The sequence below is a fragment of the Sinocyclocheilus anshuiensis genome, unplaced genomic scaffold, assembly GCF_001515605.1.
Source record: "Sinocyclocheilus anshuiensis isolate Anshui unplaced genomic scaffold, SAMN03320099.WGS_v1.1 scaffold735, whole genome shotgun sequence".
In the NCBI taxonomy this organism is placed as follows: Eukaryota; Metazoa; Chordata; class Actinopteri; order Cypriniformes; family Cyprinidae; genus Sinocyclocheilus; species Sinocyclocheilus anshuiensis.
In genome coordinates, this window is record NW_015548245.1 from 419,031 (window position 1) to 441,664 (window position 22,634).

The 22,634-nt window shown below is 36.9% G+C and overlaps 1 protein-coding gene across 8 annotated transcripts in view; it reads right to left on the reverse strand.

Moving 5' to 3' along the window:
• Window positions 1–804: 804 nt before the first annotated feature.
• The window catches only part of LOC107655208 (protein unc-13 homolog A-like), a 37,865-nt gene continuing 16,035 nt past the window's right edge, over window positions 805–22,634 (reverse strand). For 2 of the 8 annotated variants that reach the window (XM_016442629.1, XM_016442636.1), the window contains 32 exons: window positions 22,412–22,417; window positions 21,934–22,008; window positions 21,620–21,839; window positions 20,160–20,387; window positions 19,942–20,083; window positions 19,676–19,845; window positions 18,683–18,798; window positions 18,376–18,539; window positions 18,137–18,290; window positions 17,971–18,039; window positions 17,627–17,716; window positions 16,710–16,844; window positions 16,173–16,306; window positions 16,002–16,087; window positions 15,481–15,607; window positions 14,893–14,989; window positions 13,488–13,631; window positions 12,892–12,969; window positions 12,782–12,805; window positions 12,596–12,673; window positions 12,374–12,462; window positions 12,144–12,296; window positions 11,948–12,071; window positions 10,450–10,455; window positions 8,615–8,644; window positions 7,756–7,812; window positions 6,999–7,079; window positions 6,297–6,444; window positions 5,339–5,395; window positions 2,926–3,018; window positions 1,583–1,742; window positions 805–1,477 (listed from right to left, as the gene is read on the reverse strand). In XM_016442629.1, coding sequence (XP_016298115.1) covers window positions 1,189–1,477; window positions 1,583–1,742; window positions 2,926–3,018; window positions 5,339–5,395; window positions 6,297–6,444; window positions 6,999–7,079; window positions 7,756–7,812; window positions 8,615–8,644; window positions 10,450–10,455; window positions 11,948–12,071; window positions 12,144–12,296; window positions 12,374–12,462; window positions 12,596–12,673; window positions 12,782–12,805; window positions 12,892–12,969; window positions 13,488–13,631; window positions 14,893–14,989; window positions 15,481–15,607; window positions 16,002–16,087; window positions 16,173–16,306; window positions 16,710–16,844; window positions 17,627–17,716; window positions 17,971–18,039; window positions 18,137–18,290; window positions 18,376–18,539; window positions 18,683–18,798; window positions 19,676–19,845; window positions 19,942–20,083; window positions 20,160–20,387; window positions 21,620–21,839; window positions 21,934–22,008; window positions 22,412–22,417 — 3,624 coding nt within the window. In that variant the 3' untranslated portion in view covers window positions 805–1,188. The remainder of the gene's footprint in view (window positions 1,478–1,582; window positions 1,743–2,925; window positions 3,019–5,338; window positions 5,396–6,296; window positions 6,445–6,998; window positions 7,080–7,755; window positions 7,813–8,614; window positions 8,645–10,449; window positions 10,456–11,947; window positions 12,072–12,143; window positions 12,297–12,373; window positions 12,463–12,595; window positions 12,674–12,781; window positions 12,806–12,891; window positions 12,970–13,487; window positions 13,632–14,892; window positions 14,990–15,480; window positions 15,608–16,001; window positions 16,088–16,172; window positions 16,307–16,709; window positions 16,845–17,626; window positions 17,717–17,970; window positions 18,040–18,136; window positions 18,291–18,375; window positions 18,540–18,682; window positions 18,799–19,675; window positions 19,846–19,941; window positions 20,084–20,159; window positions 20,388–21,619; window positions 21,840–21,933; window positions 22,009–22,411; window positions 22,418–22,634) is intronic. The other 6 variants (XM_016442630.1, XM_016442631.1, XM_016442633.1 and 3 more) reach the window with 6 other exon arrangements.

A 22,634-nucleotide genomic window follows, 5' to 3' on the forward strand; every position in this document is an offset into this window, starting at 1 on the left:
CATTTAAACGATGTTATAAAGTGAATTTTTACTGAAACAGGCAGCTCTGGTGTCTAATACAAGCAGTGTTTGTCAATCTAGACTTGCACATATACATCGTATAAACCGTAGTGCCTTATGCCGACAAACACCGGATAAACTGTACAGGCACTCGTACTTGAACATGAACAGATGGGAAAACATACACAAAGACAGGACAGACGTGGCCCTGTGATTGAATCTAGATGTGCGAAGCATCTTTACAAAGTCTAAGTATCTTATATTCTTACAATGAGTAGAATTTGTAGGATTTCCCCGAAAAATAATTTCAAATGTTTTCATACTACATGAAAAAGCAACCACTCTGCGTTCAGAGGTTTATTTGGTTGTAGGTCTATTTTTCGTAATTTTTTTGTGCTTCTAAACGATTGCATAACATTAAAGTCTGACCCATAGGGGGTTTTGGTCCCTATTAAGGAGGTTAGGGGGTGAAATGGTTGTATATAGTGGAGAAACCATACCCTGACATTAAGGCACCCTTTGAAGGGTGCAGGATTGATTGACAAAAGGCCACACGAAAGAGGTTTGACATCATTACAGATCGCTGGATATGGAAGAAAAAAAAAAGTGTACGAAAAAATCATGGCATTATGTCGCACTCTGTCATGTTTACATGCCTTAATCTGGATTTATTTCACAGATGCGTTTGAAAAAAAAAAAGAATATAAATAAAATATAAATATATCTTTAATATAACTACTGTATTTTATTATTAGTAGTATTATTTTAAATATATTATTATAAATAATATTGAGACCTGTGCATTGATAGTGATATTTAATGTTTTGCAGAATAAATAGATAAATATGTGTTGTAAGTACCTTTTTGCAGATTTTTGTCTTGGAATATGCATTATAAAAATCAAAGACATCACAAACATCAAGTATTTAAGAGATACAACATCCTGTGTCAGTTTCATGTGCCAAATTGTGCTTGTTAAACAAGCCCTTCCTGGCAATTCTAATGGCAGTGCACTGAGTACAAATATATATATAACTGCTTTGTCATGTAAACGGTTGGCCATTAAAGTGAAGAACCCAGATAAATATGTCTTGTGTATTTTTTTTTCTATGCGCTAGTGCAACATCTGAACATCAGGGGGCAGTGTTTACACCAAAGTTATCATGCCTCGCTAGCTACTTCCTGGTCTTAGCTCCGCCCCTCCTCAGCAGAGCGCTGGTCAGATTTGAGCTTGACAAATTCTTTCGCGACGTCATCGTTGTTGCGCTGGGACAGGATTCGCAGTACGGTCAGGCCCGTTTCGTCCATGTGGATGCGTTTACCTAGCGGTAGCCAGCACGCTACGCTACCCCGCGGTGCTACGTCCTTCAGCTGCAGTACTGCCATGCCAACGGTGCGGTCCTCTCGTGCAAAGCAGTAGTCTTTCACGCACACCTGCAGCTCGTAGCACTCCGGACCCACTTCGTTACTCAATGTGCTTTGAAAAAGAAGCAGGATTACATTTTATTGAGGAACTGGTGCGTAGATTGGGGTTATGCAGAAACTAAAATGCAAGCTAAAGAAACAAGTGCATGTCACTCACAATGTAAAGGTCTCGTTGTATTTGGGAGCCCAGCTGTTGTTCTTGGACTTGGTGGCGTACTTTCTCTTCTTATCACTGAGATGAGGGCCAATGATGTAGACCTCCACGAAAGGCCGGAAAATTCCAGAGGTCTGCCACCGTAGGTCATTCGCAGCCACCACTAACAGAAAATACAACAAGTTCTTTAATTTCCCTTCCCTTTACTTGCGTCCCATTACGATGCAGAAATGAAGCTACTTGAGAGACCATTTGGGGTTCCTTTGACCACCACATTATAAGAACCCTCCATTGTCAGAAGAAAATGCACAAAAATTGTACATTTAGGGGTACAACAGCTTGTCATTGAGGCAGTACCTTCAATCTTTGTACCTTATTTAACCCTAAAAGGTTCATACCAGAACCTTCAGGGTACATATTATGACTCTATATAATATGCACTTTTTAGAGGTAGATAAGGTACAAACTTTAAGGGTACTACCCCAGTGACAAGCTGTTGTACCCCAAAGGTACAATTTTTTTACATTTCTTCTGACAGTGTTGAGAGCCTCTAGGCACCCTTTGGGAAGTTCTGCAAAATGGAACCCATAAGTACAGTACATGCAAGAACTCTAAAGAATGTCAGCAGTTCTTCCCATGTTGGAAAGGTTTTGAGGCACCTGACAAGGGTTCCTAGAGCTTTTCAAGAGGGTTCTGCTAGTGGGGTGATCCAAGGAACCAAAATGGAGCTCCCCTTGACATTCTTCCCATTACACTGCAAAAAATCAAACTACTTGAGGGACCATTTGGGGTTCATTAGATTGACACACGTAGATTGGAAAATACTTGGAGAACCTCTAGACACCCTTTTAAATAAGGAAGTTCTCGAAGGAAATGGAACCCATTAGAACACGAAAAATTGTCAATGGTTTTCCAGTAACCCCATTATATTTGAAAAATGCTTTAGGCACTTGACAATGGTTCCTAGAGGTTTTCCAGCAGGTTCTGATCTAAGGAACCTAAATAGTGTCTCATATACCTTTTCATTTTCACTGGCTTCCCTTGACATTCCCCCTGTTACATTGCAAAAATTAAGCTACTTGAGGGAAGATTGGCACACTAAAAGAACATCTAAACCAGCGGTTCTCAATTCCAGTCCTCGCGACTCTTCTTGGGTTCTTGGAAGAACTTTAAAGACATCAGTAGTTCCTCCAGGAACCCCATTGTAAAGGAAAGACATTGAGTCTCCTTCGAAAGAATGCGTAGAGGTTCTCCAAAGAATTCCACCAGTGAGTTTCACCCAAGTTTAAACTCAAGGAGGAATGCAAACAACAGGCTTTAGTTGAACATCAAGAAACTATACGTACCCTTCACTGTGACTTTGTGCTCTCCAGTATTTGGATGAGTGAAGATCTCCACATGGATAGACACCTCTCCAACTGCATCATCAACACCAGTACCTGCAGACAAGACGAGACAAGTCAAGACTCCATATCCGGTCTGGCAGAATACTTTGCATCGGTATGGCTCAATGGAACTTCCAATCTCTTCCTTTATGAATTCAGTTCCCACAGAGTCATACAGAGGCAATGTATGCTTTAAACTGATTGGATGGCAAAATTGTTTAAACAGCGTAATAGTGTTGAACCTGGCTTAAAATATCATTAATAATATGAAAAGATTTTCAGGTTGGTCTTCCATGTTGGAGCACTTATTAAATACAAATTCAGAGCCTATTATTATATTGAGTTTAAATGTGAATATCATTTGCACAGAATTTTAAATTAGCCAATAGGGAATATAATTAAGCTGCTCATCTCCATAAGGGCTAATATACACAATTCAAAAAGCAGTGAGCTGAACATATTTGACTTTACTTAACTGGGGTGATACATTTGTGGACTTTTATATCCACATATTTTACTATATGATTTTTGTAATCATATAGTACTGCGCAGGACGCAAATAAGCTCTGAAAATGATTGAACAAGTGATCCCTGCAACACATCTCTCTAAATCTGAATCTGTGAGGCTTGTGCAGGCACAAAATTGGGTACACTTTATTCCAGTGTCCGTGTACAGCACTAAGAGCTGTTTACAGCTAGCTAGCTAAAATAGCAAGCTAGCAAATTCATGTCTACATAAAAATGTCAACAAGCTGCCATGACCTGAAATAATCAATGAAATTAGCTCAGAATACACAGACAACCAAAATAAAGTAATGCCTCACAGGATTCTTTTGCAACAAAGTGTTTACGATACAAAGAGAAGTGTGTTTCCTCAGATTATCATGAGTGTACCATTTACACACATGCAGTGTGGTCACAATTCATTTCTGGTGTTTCATGAAGGGTTTATAACCATGATGGGGGGGAGGAGAGCAGTCCTATTGGTCCAGTCATTCATTAGGAAGGAGAAGACAAGGAGAACATCTGATATTGTCCTTCACTTGGTTTTAAATGCAGGCAGGTACATGCGGAAAATCACTTCCATTCCCACACATCTCCATTCACACTTATGGAAAGTGCTGAGTTCTTTGGCCTAAGTTATGATGATATTCACAAACCAATTTTATGCACAATTTTTTCGAACATCTTTGAGTGATGATGCCACCAATGAATAACTAAATGTGAATTAAACGGCTAAATCTTTCCACAGAATCTAGGTCAGCTGCAATCAAATAATAATTAAAGGGTTAGTTCACCCAAAAATGAAAATTCTGTCATTAATTAGATGATCGACAAAGTAAACTGTAAAGTCAACTGTAAAGTTACGAAGCTACGAGAATACTTTTTTGCGCAAAGAAAAAAAAATATAAATATATATATAAAATAATTTATATTGTTCTTTATATATTTCTAATATATTTATTTATTTATTTAGGTTATTCATAAAATAACCATAATAATAATTAAAATAATCATTTTTTTTTGATCATAACAGTATTTTCATGAAATTTTGACACGGACTTTCTTCCATTCATCAAACCCTTATCAAAAACGCTGGTGTTTCCGAAAATAAGACATCTTTAACCTAATAATCAAATCAAGTAAACACTAATTTGACTCTAGCACAGCAACGTTTAAGAAAATCTTAAATCTCAAGTTATAATCACATATATTCATGTGATTTCTTTTTACGGGGCCCTTAAATGCCAATTTAGGGCCTTTCCGAACTGATGTACATTGACAGAAAGCACATCACCTGACCCCAGGAGCGAACTCTGATTGGCTGAGGGAGGGTTGTCTTGTTAGACTGAGCCTAAGGGATGAGACTGAAGGGGAGGGAAACCACGTTGCGTGGTCGTGAGGGGAGATCACGCTGAGCAGCAGAACAGACCCTGCCTGCGGACAAGCTGAGTCAGTCGCAATTAATGTCACATCTACATTCGACAATGTGGTTCAGCGCTCGGAAAGTAACATTTTGTCACGGTCTCTCACACGCTTACTCATTGACACTCGTGACTCGTCATCCGCAGGGCACACATGCGCCTCTCACACTGCAGAAGTGTGTGCATTCCTCATTCACTGCCATTCAAAACACACTTCATCCTGGGCTTTCTTGCTGCTGTAGCGTCAAGATACATTTTAGACCAATGTATGTGAACATACAGCATGTTCTTCCCAGGTACTCATACATGCAAGGCACTTTCTGTGGGAACATATGGGTGGTCGTGGGGCATGCGATTGGCCCGTTGGAATGGGAGGTGCATGATCTGATTCGGGTGGATCACTGATTGGTTCTTCATCGTTAAGGGCACTGGGCCCCATGTGAACGTACCCTTCTCTGGGTACACGTCTTCACTATGGGTGAACCTTACCCCCTTCCCTCCATGAACTGATGAAAGAGAAGGAGATGATGCAGAAAAATACAGAGAGAAATTGAAAGCACATAGTGAAGAAAGTTTGAGAGATGGTAAGAAAGAAAGTCCAACAAGCTTATCAAATGTTAACAGTCTTTAACATTCCTCCAAAACGAAGTGTATCTTCAAGCTGCTGTGGCTTTTTACACACACACCCCCACATTTGCACACCCACTTGCTTTCATACGTGTTTAAATACTTAAATGAAGCAGTGGCATTTACCCTAATTGCATTTTAAATGATTATCTAATAAAATGTCTCTGCCAGGGGCATCTCGACCTAAAATGTGTCAGGATTCCCAAAGTGTGTGAGGGATAGAAAGAAAGATGGCGATTAACCAACCAATAAACAAACAAACAAACAAACAAACAAACAAACAAACAAACAAATATATATATATATATATAATTGAAAAATAATATATTTTTATAGTACAGAAACTAATGTTTTTAAATAACAATTAACAATTTGATATATATATATAGTACTAAGTAATATTAATTAACAATATTATTCATTGTACTTACCATATGGTTAGGATTTTTTTAAAGAAAGCAACGTAATGTATTTTTTACTTTAAATTATAAAAAAACTTTTTTTATATATAATAATTTATACATTACATATTTAGTTATATATATTCTTATGCTGGTAATATAACTTTTGATGCAAAAAAAAAAAAGCAAAAGAAAAAAGGAAAAAAATTGTGAGTGTGGACTTTTGGACACATCGCATATATAATAATCGTAATTAAAAACATTTAATTCGGCAGTTGTCTGTAGACTGCCTAATTTTATTAAAGACTGACGATTCTGCCAAGGTGGAGGAATAAGCCATTGATATTTAAAGACAGCAAGATGTCTGGAAGAGCCTTACCCTGTGTATTCTGGGACTGAACGAAGGTCTTGATGAGTTTGTCGGTGGCCTGAGTGTAGAGGGACAGGGCGTAGTGCAGAGACTGCAGGTCTGGACTTTTCTCCAGGAACGTCTTCTTCAGCCCCACACCTCCAGCATGGAAATATTGCTAAGAAACCACAAAACAGAAGATATTACTTGAGACAATGTTGCTGTGTCTGGCTGGTCGGGATGCTCAAACAAACAAAATCGATGCTGTGACAGTGCTACAAAGCTACAGTTGATTCATTTCATGTTGATTCCCTGAAAACAACCTACGAATGGCTTCTTATAGTTGTCTCTGCTTATTAAACTGGGATAGAAGAAAAATGTTTACATCAAAAAAGTCTATATTATATTCTGCTCTACATCCTAAGGTGCAAATACAATCCACTGAATGCAATAAAGGGCAATAGTTTAACTGGGAGTGTAAATTTAATATTACAAGGAAGGATAGTGCTGTATGTAGTGCAAATTAAACACATATCCTTATGTAACAGAATGAAGAAAATTAAAACAGAAAATAATTCATATTCTAGTGTAGAAGGCCACTATTAGAAAAAAAGTCATATTGCCACTATATTTAACAACCCACTATTTGAAGAATAAAACTGCACAATACTGTGTCGTCACAAACCAGTGGAAGATACAGTTTTTAAACTGACATTCAGCTCTTTAACCCACCTTTATAGTATCCAGTGCTAACTCAATCACTGCACACTGTTTAGGGGACAGTGCCTTGGCCTCCTCACGAACCATGTGCTCCTACAAAAAGGACAAAACACAACAATGATCTTTTCACAAATAAAATTGTTAATCCAGGTTAATTTAACCCCGAGTTAAAGTAATCCTGGGTTATCCTATGTCACATTTTTCATACTTTCAAAAAATTAAGAGAAATTTATTTCAAAAAAATTAATGACATGAAGACAAGAAAATTGCATAGTAAAATATTTGAATTCATTGATATTAAATTAACATATAAACATTTAAAAAATATTTATAATAAAACTTAATTCAAATGTATAAATAATTTACATTAATTAATATTATATGTATATAATATTAAAATATTAATTTGTTTTATAATGTTTATTTATAAATATTTATCAATTTTTCAAAATGTTACTAAAGTGTCATTTTTGCCACTACAAGTATTTATTTAAAATGGATAATCCAGGTCCGTTTAACCCTGAGTTAACGTAATCCTATATTATCTTATGTCACACTGTTTATACTTGAAGTTTTTTTTAATTGTTTCAATTTGTTTAATAATAATGCATGGTTGAATTTTTTTTATTAAACTGACAAGTACGAAATATTGAAATATTCAAAAAGTCATTTTCTAAAAAAGATAAAAAACTAATGACCAAAACAAAATACTGTAAATAATTTAAAACTAGCCAGCATCTCTTTTTTTTTTTGTAACAAACGTTCATACCTTCAACTTGGAGAGCTGACCAAGTTCCTTGGCTGCGTTGAATATAAGTTGAGTGCCCTGGAGGAAGAAGAGGAAAAAAAATGGAGGAAGCGAGAAAAAGAAAGAGTATAGAAGAGTCAGGTCACAGAGTTCGACAAGGTTGTAGACAGAAATGCCACATCACAGAGGTAAGATACAGACAGTCTCAAACATCAGACACGCACTTGCACAATCCCAGCGTGCCCCGCCACCCCCAAACAAGCTCGCGCACAGCCACGCATCGACACACAACTGTTTGTGCAACATGAGACGGTAAACTAGCTACATACAGAAGACAGAAACAAGAGTTGAAAGGTTTACACAAACCAGTAGGTCCACAGACCGAACAACACCACTCTGGTGATATATCTAGTATCTACGACTGGACGATACTCTCATTTTTGGATATATCACTAAGTGAAGGAGGCTTGTGCACCTTATTATACCCTTATAACATTATACAAATGTGTACAATGTAGTCCTTCTTGGAAAATTAAATCATTAGTATACAGAAATAGTCCTGTATTTCTGACATCGCAAAAAGAATTAGTCATTTAGACCAGCGTGGATATCAAAGTCTAAAGCGACTGTCATGCATGCATTATTTAACCTGGTATGTCCGAGCACCTGTAATGAACTATGTGAGGATTTGAACGGGCACATAGGTGTGAGTCTATAGGGTAACCCACAACTGCACTGAAAACAAGGGGTAAAAAAAACACTGCTTCCATTGGTTTGTTTCAACAGGGGGACCCAAGTCAGACAAAGAAGACGTTAAGAATGAGAGAGAGAGAGAGAAAGAGACAGGACACATTGAGCTAAATGGGGATTCAGTCCTTACATCACTGTGACAAGCAAGCTTCACCCTGCCCTGTGAAGAGAGGATAGTGTGATTAACTTGAGAATTGGTCTTGGTGCTCTTTAATAGGCTGCCAGTGTCCATTATCCAGTAACTGACAGACTAACGGGCCTATCACATCATCTCATGAAGTTCATGAAATTACGAAAAAGGAGAAAGTAATTGAAAACATGTTTTCTGTTTGTTGTTAAATAGACGGTTCACCCAAAAATGAAAAATTCTGCCATTCTGATTCTGATTCATTTTTTTTTCCTTCTGTGAAACACAAAAGGAAATGTTTTACAGAATGTTCACGCTGCTCTTTTCCATGTAATGAAAATGAATGGGCCCTGGAGCTGCAAAAATGATTTTAAAAAGTGCCAGTAGTCTGCACAACTTGGACTGAAATTTAAGTCATTGTTCGCTAAAAGATGTTTCGCTTAATTCAGTTTTCAAAATGTCTGTGTAAATTGGTCGGTGGAAAGGTTTAGAGAAAAACTGTGTAAAAAATATGAAAATAAATAAAGAAAAAATAAGATTACACTACAGAAAATAAATTGACGTTTATTTACTATTTATTTATTAACAATACAGTGCCTAACCCTAAAAGTATAGTACTATAGTTAGTAGGAAAAAAATGATGTAATATAATAGAAACAAAATATTTTACACCACCATCACTTAATTGACGTTAAAACTGGTGCAACACAATTTTGATGTGCCATATTTGACAATACGCTAATATGAATGAGATTTGAGAGCTACGGCAGATGGGAAGAATTTCTATATGGATGAGAGATTGAATAAATGACAACAGACTTTTCATTTTTGGATGAACTACCCCTTTAAAGTAGTTCAAATTAATTCTATGAATGAATATTTAATTCAGATTTTTGTATGGTATTCTTTGTAATCTAAGGGACCAGCTAAACTAGGCAAATATGAAAACTATGAAATCCTTTCATTTTCAATGATGAAAATATCTTCAAATGGGAGCTAATGGATTGTAACATCACATAAAAAGGCAGAGGAAAAAACAAACAATATTTTCACCGTAAAATGACAGTACAGTTTTTACAAACAACAGATGAATAGAATATACTGTTAAAATACATTTTTGATTTAACAAAAAAAAAAAAAAAAAAGTCAAGTCAAGCCTGGGAAAAGGGGGAAAAAACCAAAAATAATATCCCAGAAGACACATCAGTATGAGACCTCGGCGTTCCATCAGGCCAATTTTGGTACAACAACACGCAAAAACCAAATACCAGGACAGATCGAAATAATAATGTCTGCAGAGACTAAAAAAAGAGAGGCTCGGAAGTTGAGGTGAAGATCAGACGCAAGCAACAACCCACAGAGGAGAGGTTTCAAACAGGTAACAGACGGGGAGGGTGGATCACCTGAAACCAGTTAACATCACCCAGATAACAGACCCACCACGGACACTAGACTGGTAGCGAAAGAGCGTTGCTTCCAGGAAAATGAGTACAGGAAGGGGCTGGCAGTCAGACGTGGGGCGGACATCAGATTGGAAGTTTTGTTGGGACGAAAAAGGGCCTTGTTTAAGTCTATTAGGAAATGCACCATGCTGCAGCCACCTCGGGTATACAGACCACTGAGGTGACCAGGGAAAGGAGAGGAAATGGATGAAGAAGAGAAGAAAGAGACAGCGGGAGAAGGAGAGAAAGACATGACAGACGAATAAGGATGCATTGGACAAGAGGAAAGGACTTGGCAGCCACACAGAGCAGAAGGAGGTGGTGGGAAGGGGGTCACCCGGCGTGGACGGACTGTGGGACACACAAACGCACAGACAAAAGTGCTCTGGTACTTACTATCATCTGTGGAGGTGGAGCGGGGGGAGAGCGAGAATGTAATAACCAGAGAGAAGGGTCAGTGAAGCTACAAAGAGCCCCACATCAAATCAAAAGAAGCATTAACATTCAGTCTACAGGACCGACTTCAGGCCTGATATGATATTACAGTAAGTCCCAAGGTCTGTGATTGCCCGAGGGACTAAAACAGGCCCAGTGTGGAGAAATAATTTAGCCAAAATGAAAAATCTCTCCCTCATCGCATTCCAAACCTGTATGATGTTCTTTCATCCATGAAACACAAAAAGAGAAATTCTGATGAATGTTCAAGCTGCTCTTTTCCATACAGTGAAAGTGGATGGGTACCAGGGAATGTCAAGCTACAAGACGGACATAAAGTAACATAAATGTATTCCATACCACTTATGCACTATATTCAAAGACTTCTGAAGCAAATTGATCAGTTTGTGCAAGGAACAGACGCACAAAAATTTCCCACGATTCCATTTGCCATTGCCACATATTCAAAGTCAGTGTTTCCAATGAATAACAACGTAAATTAACTTTAATTCATTACACAAAGGCTTCAAAAGACTTGGAATGAAGTGCATAGGTCATATGGGCCACTTTTAAAATGTCCTTTTTGGAATGTGAGCAGCACGAACAAACGTCAAACCATCTCTATTTGTTTCCATAGACCAGGGCTGCTGGGCCACTGTCCTGCAGAGTTAAGCTCCAACCCCAATTAAACACACCTGAACCAAGGTAATCAAGGTCTTCAGGACTTCCGGAAACTGGCAGAAATGTATTCTGGGATCAGTTTGAGCTAAACTCTGCAGGATGTTGGCCCTGCAAGACCAGGATTGGAAACCTCTTCCATAAATGTAGTCATACTGGTTTGGAACGACATTAGGATGAGTAAATATTGACAAAATTGACATTTTTAAAGGAATTACTTATTTCATTTTGGGCTTTTTGCAGTAAGCATAACAGTAATTGGCAACTGGTTAACTTGGCCAATAGGGAGATGTCTCCTGTCGTTGAAAGAACTGATATGGGTCTCTTTTGTCAAAATAAACAAATACAAACAAAAATACAAAAAGAGTAACAGTTATATCAAGACAAATTAAAAGCAGTAAGTTGTCTCTGTTCCTGTAGAAATGCTCTCAAAAATGAACTAGCATTCAAATATATAGAAATACACTTAATCAAACGTTTTAGTCAAGATTACAATACATGAAATGTGTGTGACTACAGGACCAGAGAGCAGTCTTGAGGTGCTTGAATGATATGGTGCACTCCCAATGTTTTTAGAGTGGAAAAATTTATTTTGTCCAAGGTGATTTGATTTTGGGAAGGGACATGTTTTGTTGGGCATGAGAAGAGACAGTTCCATGTCTTCATGATCCATACCAGAAAATACAATGCTGTAAACAATCTTGGCATTTATATAAAATGATTTCTACATGTAGCATGTCTCAAAAGTCTGCGCTTAATGAAATTCTAAACAGCTCATTACCGTTTGGTCAGTCAAAGGCGGCAGAACAATTGTCTTCTCCATTGTGTTCATCACCAACTTCCAAAGCTCTTTCAGCACTCGCTTCAACACCGTCTTCTCACAGATCTTGGCAAACAGTGTGAGACTGACAAGGAAAAAGTTCAAAGTGAAGTGAAGTTTCTAAGAAAGTGTCTAAATCTAGTGATTAGCATCTTACTTGCTGTCAAGGAAGTCCATGATGGGCTGGAGGACGTTGTCGGCGTCCTGGGCCACGCTGCTGCAAGCACTTGCTGGCACGTTCCCTGTCCCCTTCACCTGGCTAAGTATGTCACCCATCTGCTTGACATTTTCTTCAATGTTTGGCTGGAAACTATGGGGTGGAGAACAGATGTTACTCCAAAAATAGAACACAAAAAGCAACTTCTTCCTGATCTCTTGATATCTCACCTGGTGGCGAAGATCCTTGCAAGGTCATCCAAAACATTGTTGAGCTTCACCTGGAGTTCTTTCAAGATGTCGCTAGCTTCAACATTCAACTGAAAGGCACATTAAGCAATGGTCAAAATCACCAGAACTTGACAAGGCTCGCAGAAGGTTGTAGATCTTTGCTCAAGAAGCAAATCTAGGCTTTGCTGAGCCATAACGTCGGCAGATTTGTGGTTCACTTACATCTTTACCACCCATGGCCTCAAACATCTTCTCAAGCTGTACCCTGAGCTGTTGGATATTGTTGATGAGGATGCATGGCTATGGGAAACAAAAACACTTTGTTAAAATGCATGTTATTCAACAGAAGTCTAACTCAATCCACCAAAAATCTGCATGGCATATTCTACCCATGTCAGATGTACATACTTTGACAGCGCCATCCTTTGCATTCTAGAATCAAAGAAAAAGAGAACACAAACTGAATGAACTATTTCAAAAATATAAACCTGATACCATAGGGCTTTTTAGATTATTACCACTTTCTCCTTGGTGCAGTGGTTGGGGAAGTCTCTTGAGATAATGTCCGCATAGGAGAGCAGAACGTTGCTAATGGTCTGTGGGGTAAAGAGAGCATGTTAAAACAAGTCCAATGAAAATGCAAACCTATTTCACAGATTGATCGTGAAGGGAAATATTATTGTTGTTAAGCTAACTGTTTTCTAAAACGTTTCTTCATATGATTTTGAAAATGGGTACAAACTTTTTTTTACAACGATTTTGCGGTTTTATTTTGGTCTGCTATGATCACACTAAGAAAATTTGCGGACTTGATTTTGCTGAGACAATTTTCAGGCATCAATTTTTCTTTAGTTAAAGGTCAAAACTGACTTTGGTTTGCAGCAGTTTACAATCATGATATCTAAAATTTGCAACCAAAGTTTGCAACCAAAATCTAATCTAAGCACTTGATTTTTACTCACTGATGTTATGTTGTACTATTTGACAAGCAATATTCATAAAAGACAGAAATAAGCTCTCACAGTGTGCTTTTGGCTAAAGCTAACAGATTTACAAAATATATTAATGGAATGATCAAGAAACTATTAGAAATAAAAAGCTGTCAGCTGAGGACCTTGGCAAATCTCTTCATGTAGTGTCCAACGATCTGTGGGTCTGGACACTCCAGCTTCTTAATAATCTCGAAGCTCTGATTAAGCTGCGAGAAGACGTCCACTACCGAACAGGAGAAGAGAGCATGCTCTGAAGTTTGCTGATACTGTAAGAATAAAAAAGAGTTGGATGTGCAGTCAGAAAAAGTTCTAGAATAGAAAGCGCGAGAGACTGCGTAAGCAGACGTCAGGTGTGAGCTCTTTCGTCTGGAAATAACTGGGTCGGGGTGAGACTGTGGCAGGTTCCCAAAGGGGACTCAGTGGAAGTAATGAACTAAAGAGCGTGCTTATTGGTTCAGGAACATGCTGAGGTGCTACGAAGTGCACTCATTCATCAAATTTTGACATGTCTGGCTGCAGGCTGGAGGTCTGTTGTTACTGTAACTTATTACAGCTGGTAAGCTAAATAGTAAGTATAGCTTTACAGTGAATTTCCAATTTTGCTTTCAACTTTTCTTATAAATTCTTAGAATTTAAAATGACTTTTTCTATTAGAATTAATGCAATAGTTGTACTATATTTAATATATATATATATATATATATATATATATATTAGGGGTGTAAATCGGCTGGTTCTTCACGATACGATACGATATCGATTCTCATACCCAGCAATACGATATTTGCCGATACCTCAAAAAATTCTACGATACGATTACAATTCGATTCGATACAGGAGTATATCGATCGTTATATCGATATTATGATATTATATACCTATTTTAAACAACCATCTACATTTTTATTAACTCAAATGCAACCAAAATATATAACATGAACATTTATCTGAAATTTTCACATCCTGTACCTCAATTGGGACATTCACAACAAAAAAATAGGCCTACACATTTATTTTATTTTTTTTTAATAATAAAGAAAATAAACAATTGGAAAAACAATTCTGGCTGCTACTATGGGCTCAGTGCTAAAAATATTTTCTACAGATAACCAAAATACAAGCAATAGCAGAAAATAAATACAAAGAAACAAGTTCAATAAACAGTGCTTTTCAGGTTTTTCAGCTCAGTCTAAAATCAATTTTCAGGTACGCTACAGAAATATAATAATCAAATGTAAAATAAGTGCATAGTATTCAATGTATAAATTAAATATAGATTAATCATTTTTGATGTTACAAAGGTTATTTAGTCAGCAGTGAGCACTTGTATTTTTCTTTGAAAGCATTAGATTTATTATTAGTTTGCTTTCACTTTAAGAACGAAAGCACGGATTTAATATACTGATACACATGCCTTTTCTTTCTCAACTGTTTACATATATATATATATACAGTATATATATATATTGTATCTGCATCGAATGGCCTTGAAGACAGGAACCAAAAGGCAAGAGAAATAAATCTCACCCCATCTTTCTTATCGCGCTCCAGGGCTCCGTGCAAAAAGTCTCGAGACACCTCCTCATTCTCATCCAACCACTGGATGACAAATGGCTCGAACCACCTGCAGAGTAACATCACAACCTAAAGCTCTATTACCCATCATACCACGGTCACAGTGACATTTTGAGTGTGCATGACTCGGATAATATTCGTGTGAGACGGGAGACTTCCTTATTCATCGATGCACAAAAAAGCAGAAGAGAGCTCAATTTAATATTCGCGGCGGTGTAGACGTGGCTGTCTGTGTGCTTGCGCTTCAGATGTGTGCGCACAAAACTTCTCACACAGCACTCGACTGTTCCGCCAACAATCCCGAGCGTCTTTTATGCTAACCTTGTGCTTTCGGGCAGTCCTTATATCGAGTCCTGATACATGAGTTTGAATGAGAATGCACGGTTTGTCGGTAATGCTTAGACGGACATTATGTGAAAATGTGGACAGTGTCACAACCTAAAGCTCTATTACCCATCATACCACGGTCACAGTGACATTTTGAGTGTGCATGACTCGGATAATATTCGTGTGAGACGGGAGACTTCGGGAGTCACTCACGTGGGATATTCAGGCACTCGGCTCTTGAAGAAAGGCAGGTCTTTGCAGTATTCATTGTAGAGCCACTTCACTTTGAAGTGCAGGTTCATGTAATCGGCACTCTTGCACAGGCAGTTCTTTTCATGCTCTGAATGCATTGAGGTGAAGACAAAAGCTCTTCATGAAACAGTTCGGGATATAACAGCACATAATACATCTACGCAGAGCGGAGAACCCCTACTGAATCAGCAAATGAGAAGAACTCCACCACATGTCGACTTTTCACCAAGTGTGAAATTTAAGCGGCTATCAGTGAGAAACCCTGCCAGGCTTGTGTTTCTAACTTAAAATCTAACTAAGAAGCAAACTTTTATTTGTTGTATCTCATCTGTCAGTCAAGTTATGAACATTACAGACCTACAGCTGAAACTTTTTAATGAGGTTCTGGAGTCTTAGTCTACAAAATAGTCTACAAAACAAAGAATCAATCAATACAAAGAAAGGCTAGATATAGGCTAGATAGCTTCTTAGCTTAGACTCACCTTCCATTGCGTACTTCATATCCTGGGCAAACAGGTTCCACATAACCTCTGCGCTGATCTTTCCGACATTGAGCTCCTGCGGAAACCTGTGTGGACCAAAATATATAATATTAAGATCCTAAACAGGATTATGAAGGCACATTTTGTGAAATAAAATGGTGCTGGACTCACTGGTTAAGGCAGGGGGTGTAGGAGTTCTTGTCCTCTTCAATAATTGAGACAATAAGGGTGATTAGCTTAGACCAGAAGTCTAGATTCTTGATGCTTGGACCTTGTTCATCTGGAGGAACCTCTCCTTTTTTGTTCTGCACAAAAGGAATTCATTTTGAAATGGTAGCTTGAAGCATGTTATGGCTTTTCATAATCTGCCAACCTCTGGAAGAAATTACCCCACTAAGGCACACAGCAGGAATGGCTTATTCAGCCAGCAAACAAACAAACAAACAAAAATATGCCAACCACTCCAGGGGAACAAGATATAGAGCAAAACTGCAAAGCTTCACAGCAAAATATAGTAAGTAGCCCAGGGTTAGATGTTTAATTCAACAGGAAGAGTGTTTGATATTTATGAGGGAAGCCTATAACATCTTCAAAGCAGCATAAACAAAAGCTGCACGATGACCTGCTCTGATAAAATGACTTGGATGCTCCCGGGGCAAAGAGGTTTGGGGCTGATCAGGGTCGTTGGGCCAGGAAGTGTAGACTCACCGGGTCCGTTTGGTATTCTCGACTATACAGCTCGTGGCAGTTGTTGAAAATATATTCGTAGGTAGAGTTGAGGCAAGCTTTCACACAGTCCTTCACTACCTGGCTGGCACGAGGAGGACTCTGAAGCTCTTGGACCTGGAGAGGAACGATTCATAGTCCATTCAGATGTATAATTCGATCAATATGAGCATAAATAACACTGAAGGTAAATTTTAAAATCATACAAAAGAAATAAAATTGCACAAAAAACTGTCTAAAAAAAAAGAAAGTGGTATGAAAAAAAATCAAAGAAATCATAGGAAAAAGAAATAGAATAAGAACACCATGCAGAAAATAAAATTACATGAAGATTATATGAAAATTGTAAAAAAAAAAAAAAAAAAAAAAGCAAACAATTTTTATACAATTTTCTTTTTTCATGCAATTTCCGTATGATTTTATGGGTTTCATAAAATGTTCTATTTTTTTTATAATTTTGTATGAAATTACAAAAATGTATGAAAAAGAAAATCACATAAAAATAATTTTTAAAACAATTGCATGTATGAAAATCGAAAAAATAACACTATACAAAAAAAAAAAAAAAAGCAAAAATGATGAGACAAGAAAACTGTCAGAAAATCGTAATCAGAAAAAAATCATAAATTGTACAAACAAAATTAAACAAAGAAAATCATATGATAAATCACATGAAAAAAAAATTGTATGAATTGTTTTTTTTCAAAAATCATAAAAAAAGATAAACATGGCAAAAAACTGTGCAAAAAATTGTATGGAATTTTTTTTTTAATTATATATTTAAAAATCACAATGAAAATTATGCAAAAAAAGAAAACCGTACAGAAATATTATGTAAAAACCAAACAAAAAAATGGTCACATTTACACGGTCAACAGCATCAGGGAGTAACAACTAACCTTCATCCTGAAGAATGTGATACTGGTTAGCAGGTCCACAGTAGACTTGAGGTCCTGTAGCCTCTCAGGACTGCTAGCTGGGAAATTATTCTAAACACACACACAAGAAAGGGTGCCTCTTTGTCATCATACTCATTTCTTCCTCAGATATTTTATACTTCCCAATACGACTTAAAGCTTTTATATGTAGTCACATCAGACTAATCAATCTCATTTGTCTGATTCGAAGATCTCACCTGCAGGCGAACACCACACCAACCATTTAACTTTAATTAAGAAAGCTCCTTCATACAAAAGCGAGGAAAGATGTGACTACTCAAGGAAACACCAAAAAGTCACAATACCCTGTACATAGAGAGGTCAATCCTCAGAGAGTTGTGAAGCTGGTCCAGAAGCTTGACAAATCGCTCTTTCTACAAAGAGCAAACAAGAAATCACCCTAAATTATTAGCACACACACTTCAGTGCTGAAATCTTCCTTTTCGGTATGTTGTCGAATCAAGCACTCACACCAAAGTTGGAGGCAGCGAAACGGTCAGAGGCAGACACATTGTTGGTGGCCTGGGTTGTGTGAGCGTAGTAAGCGTTGATGTTGGCCAGTAGGGTGCTCATGACCGCAGGCACTCCAGGACACATGTACTTTGATGACAAGCAGGCGAAGTGTCTAGAAACAAGAAGGTAAAAAAAGTACCTAAGTACATAAGCAAACAACTAAAACGTCAATGGCAAGACTGTGGGGAGAATCATACGTCATGGCTTGATAAATGGACTCCACCCCGTAACGCATGGCAAACTCGTCGACAATTTCTTGGGGCGTCTCTTCGAAGTAAACCTTCCATGCGTCATCACCCTTGGCATCTGGTATCTTCACCACCCCGTTGTTCTGGATGTCCGTTAGATAGTGGAAAAGGTTCTATGGAGAGATGGAAAGAGGATCAATTCGCTAAGGAATAATTTGATATACTCTATCAGGGACTATGCACTTAAGCTGGCTAATAAACTATCGTAGTTGGAAAATGAGAATGACAAATATAATCATGGCAGCGTCAGACTGACCTCGTGCAAGCAAGTGTACTGGACGTGGTACGGAGCTACGGTTTCTTCTCCTTTGATCTCCACACTGATGTGCATACGAATGGCTCCAGACACAGCAGACTTGTCCGTACGCTTGTCTGAAAGGAAGCAAAAAGTTGGTAAACCATAAAAAATACAAAAGCAAGAAAATCGCAGAGAGCTGTGCGATAAAAGAAAGTGGTACAAAAACCATAAAAATGAAAGAAAATCAAACAGAAATCATCTGAAAAAGAAAACTGTATGAAAATTGAAAAAAAAGAGAAAATGTACAAAAAATTTAATTATACGAAAATTTCGTACGCATGTATGAAAATCGAAAAAACACCATACAAAAAAAAAAAAAACATGCAAAAATTATGACAAGAAAACAAACGTAAACAAAGAAAATAATATGATAAACCACATGAAAAAAAATTTATGATTTTTTTTTCAAAAATATAAAAAAAGATAAACATGGAAAAAAATTGTGCAAAAAATTTGTATGGAAAAAAAAAACATTTTAAAGTCAAACAAGCAAGTGTTGATTTTAGAAATGCAAGAAAAATTGAAAGTAAAATGTGTAACCTCAGTTAATAAATTTTTATATTGCAGTGCTACTATACAAGTATGTGATAAAACTTTTAAGTGTCTTCTTTGCAAGGTAGTGTCAGGAAATGGCAATTTTACAAGTTTAGCAAGAGAGCGAACGAAATCAAGCCAACAAGTCATGCCAATCGTTTTGATAGATCACAAAAAAACAAACAAATAAAAACATGATATACGACCGCTCATCTAATGATATGTCACGCTAATGGTTCTGTAATCCTTGTCCTCGCTCCTAAAGGTCAATAGTGGCAAATAGGGTCAAAGTTGAAACTGTTTGATCTTTGAGTACTGCATTGCAGTTTGACCTGTGCGCAACATAAATATAACATTACATTTATGTTATTAATGTATTTTGATATTTTCTAAGAAAAATATAGTTTGGTTACTCACCCAGGTTGTACCAGACGTCCATTTCTCCGCTCAGAGTTCGAACCTCGATGATGGTCTGACCGAGGAAATCATCAGACTCTCGTTTGAACTTCTGCTTTACTCTGGACTTAATATCGTCATCCTCGTCCCACACGCGCACTTTGATCCGATCGGAAGAGTTGTGACACTCACTGTGTGAGATGTTTTTGTATCACCATGAGCACTGACCCTCAACAACATATATTAGACACATATTGAGTTTTGAATCCAAAAAATGGTCCACTTACAAATTGAAGCTCTCATCCCATACAGGGTTGAGGTTGCCGTAGATGGTCTTGGTTCGTTTTTTGGTCTTGCCTACTTGCACTGTAACATAAGGATCGCTGGAGCCGGTCTTGTCCTTTGCCTGCAGGCCCTGGGCACATAATACTGAGCGGAGAAACAACAGGGTTCATACTAAGATAACCAATATGACAAACTTGTACTAGTCGAAGTGGGTCATTACCGGTGATGCTGATCTTTGCCGACCACTTGGACGTTCCGTCCAGGACGCTTTGCTTGACCTGCTTCATCTGTGCCACGTGAGTTGCCTTGATGACTCCAAACACGTCCTGAATCAGCTCGAATATCTCAGGCTTGTTGCGTTCACGGATCTTCATGCGATCTTTTAATACCATGATGATATTCTGCGTGCGATCCTCAGCTCCATGCTTGGAGCTCTTCTCCGCCGCCCCTGTGAAATATGGAAAAGGTTTATTTAAATACACCTTATATTTACACTAACGGTCAAAAGTTTGGAATGACTGTGATTTTTTTTTTTTATGTTTTGAAAGTTATGTTCACCAAGGCTGCATTTATTTGGTCAAAAATACAGGAAAAACAGTAATATTGAAAAATATTATTACAATTCAAAGAAACAGTTTTCTATTTTAATATACTTTAAAATGTTATTTATTACTGTGATGCAAAATCGGCACCATTACTCCAGTCTTCAGTGTCACATGATCCTTCAGAAATCATTCTAAGAAACACAAGCTTAAGAAACATTTCATCAATGATGAAAATAGTCTTTTCTCCAGAATATTTTTGTGGAAACCATGATACACTACCAAAAATAATTAATTAATTTTAATTAAAAAGGAACAAATAAACACTTTTCCACATGAAAGGACACATTAAATGTGTGACAGTAATGACATTTAAAATGTTATAAAAGATTTCGGTTTTAAATAGAAATAGAAAATTCTGTTCTTTTAAACTCTCTATTCATCAATGAATCCTGAAAAAAATATTAATAATTGAGCATCAATAATAAACGGTAATAACTGAGCAGCAAATCAGCATATTAGAATGATTTCTGAAGGATCATGTGACACTGAAGACTGGAGTAATGATGCGGAAAATTCAGCTTTGATCACAGGAATAAATTACATTTGAAAATTTATTAAAATACAAAACAGTTCTTTGAAATTGTAATAATATTTCATAATATTACTATTTTTACTGTATTTTTGTTCAAGTAAATGCAGCCTCTGTGAGGTTAAGAGACAAAAAAAAAATCTTAATTATTCCAAGCATTTGACTATTTACATTTCAATAAATATATTTCAAATCAACAAGAGATATAGTAATATATATATAAAATAATGATGAATCCTTTTTTTGTATTTAAGACAATATTTGAGAGTAATGAAAGAATCTTAATAAGCATCTTACTCTGTAGACAATCGGCATTATAATATTTCTATTTTTACTGTATTTTTGTTCAAGTAAATGCAGCCTCTGTGAGGTTAAGAGACAAAAAAAAATCTTAATTATTCCAAGCATTTGACTATTTACATTTCAATAAATATATTTCAAATCAACAAGAGATATAGTAATATATATATAAAATAATGATGAATCCTTTTTTTGTATTTAAGACAATATTTGAGAGTAATGAAAGAATCTTAATAAGCATCTTACTCTGTAGACAATCGGCATTAAGCAAATCTTGACACTTCTCGTGACACTTGACCCCACACTCGGTGCAGCGCATGCCCTGTCTAGCGATGCCCCACAGAAGCCCCTCACACTCGTAGCAGTAGGTGGGGGTGGTGGCCGTCCACACCTCAAAGTTGTGTGGTGTAGTACAGGAAATGGGGTAGATCAAAGCCTGCAGGGTCTTCTTATAGACGTGACTCTTCTGCATGGTCATAATAAATCAACAGGTAAATGGAAAACGGTTCTGAACTGCAAAATGTCAATGTCCAGGAAGAAAACAGGGCTTGTTGACATACCAATTCTTCATTGTTAAGTGTGCTGGAGGCCATAGTAGAAGTGATGCCTGCTTTTCTAGAGTTCTGGACAAGAGACTACAAAACAAAACAAAAATGTAGGGCTCAAAAATAAAATATGCATTTGTCGAGTAAATACACTTGATTGCATTCTAATACATACGAACGGAACACTTCTTAGCAATATTTTTATTTGTCCAACGTATGACAATATAATGAGATAGAAAAAATAAAGATAAGAAAATAAATAAGACAAAAATTAAATAAATTTAATAGAATAGAATAAAATAAAAAGATACATTCCTTATAATAAAATATACACAGTAAAAAATATTTAAAAAATGAATTTGTGATAAAAATGTCAGTTTCATGAAGAAATTCCTTCTAAAGTGTGCAGTGAAAACTAGCAGAAAACGGTTTGTGCTTGGAATTGAAGCATTTTACCCAGGAGTGCTGAAAAAGTGAAATTGTGAGTGCTTACCATTGCCTGCAGAAGGTATTGGCATTGAAAAAAGAGAAATAAAACACAAAACATTTTAGAAGTTTGCCAAAGATAATTCAACAACTTTTTATTTCATACATCAACTTAAGTAAAAAAACGAAAAAAAAAAAAAACAGGTTATACTTTTTATAAATCTGACAACCACAAGGAGGAAGTATTTATGTAAAGAGGCCTTGAAAAGTGCTTGTACAACAAGAATACA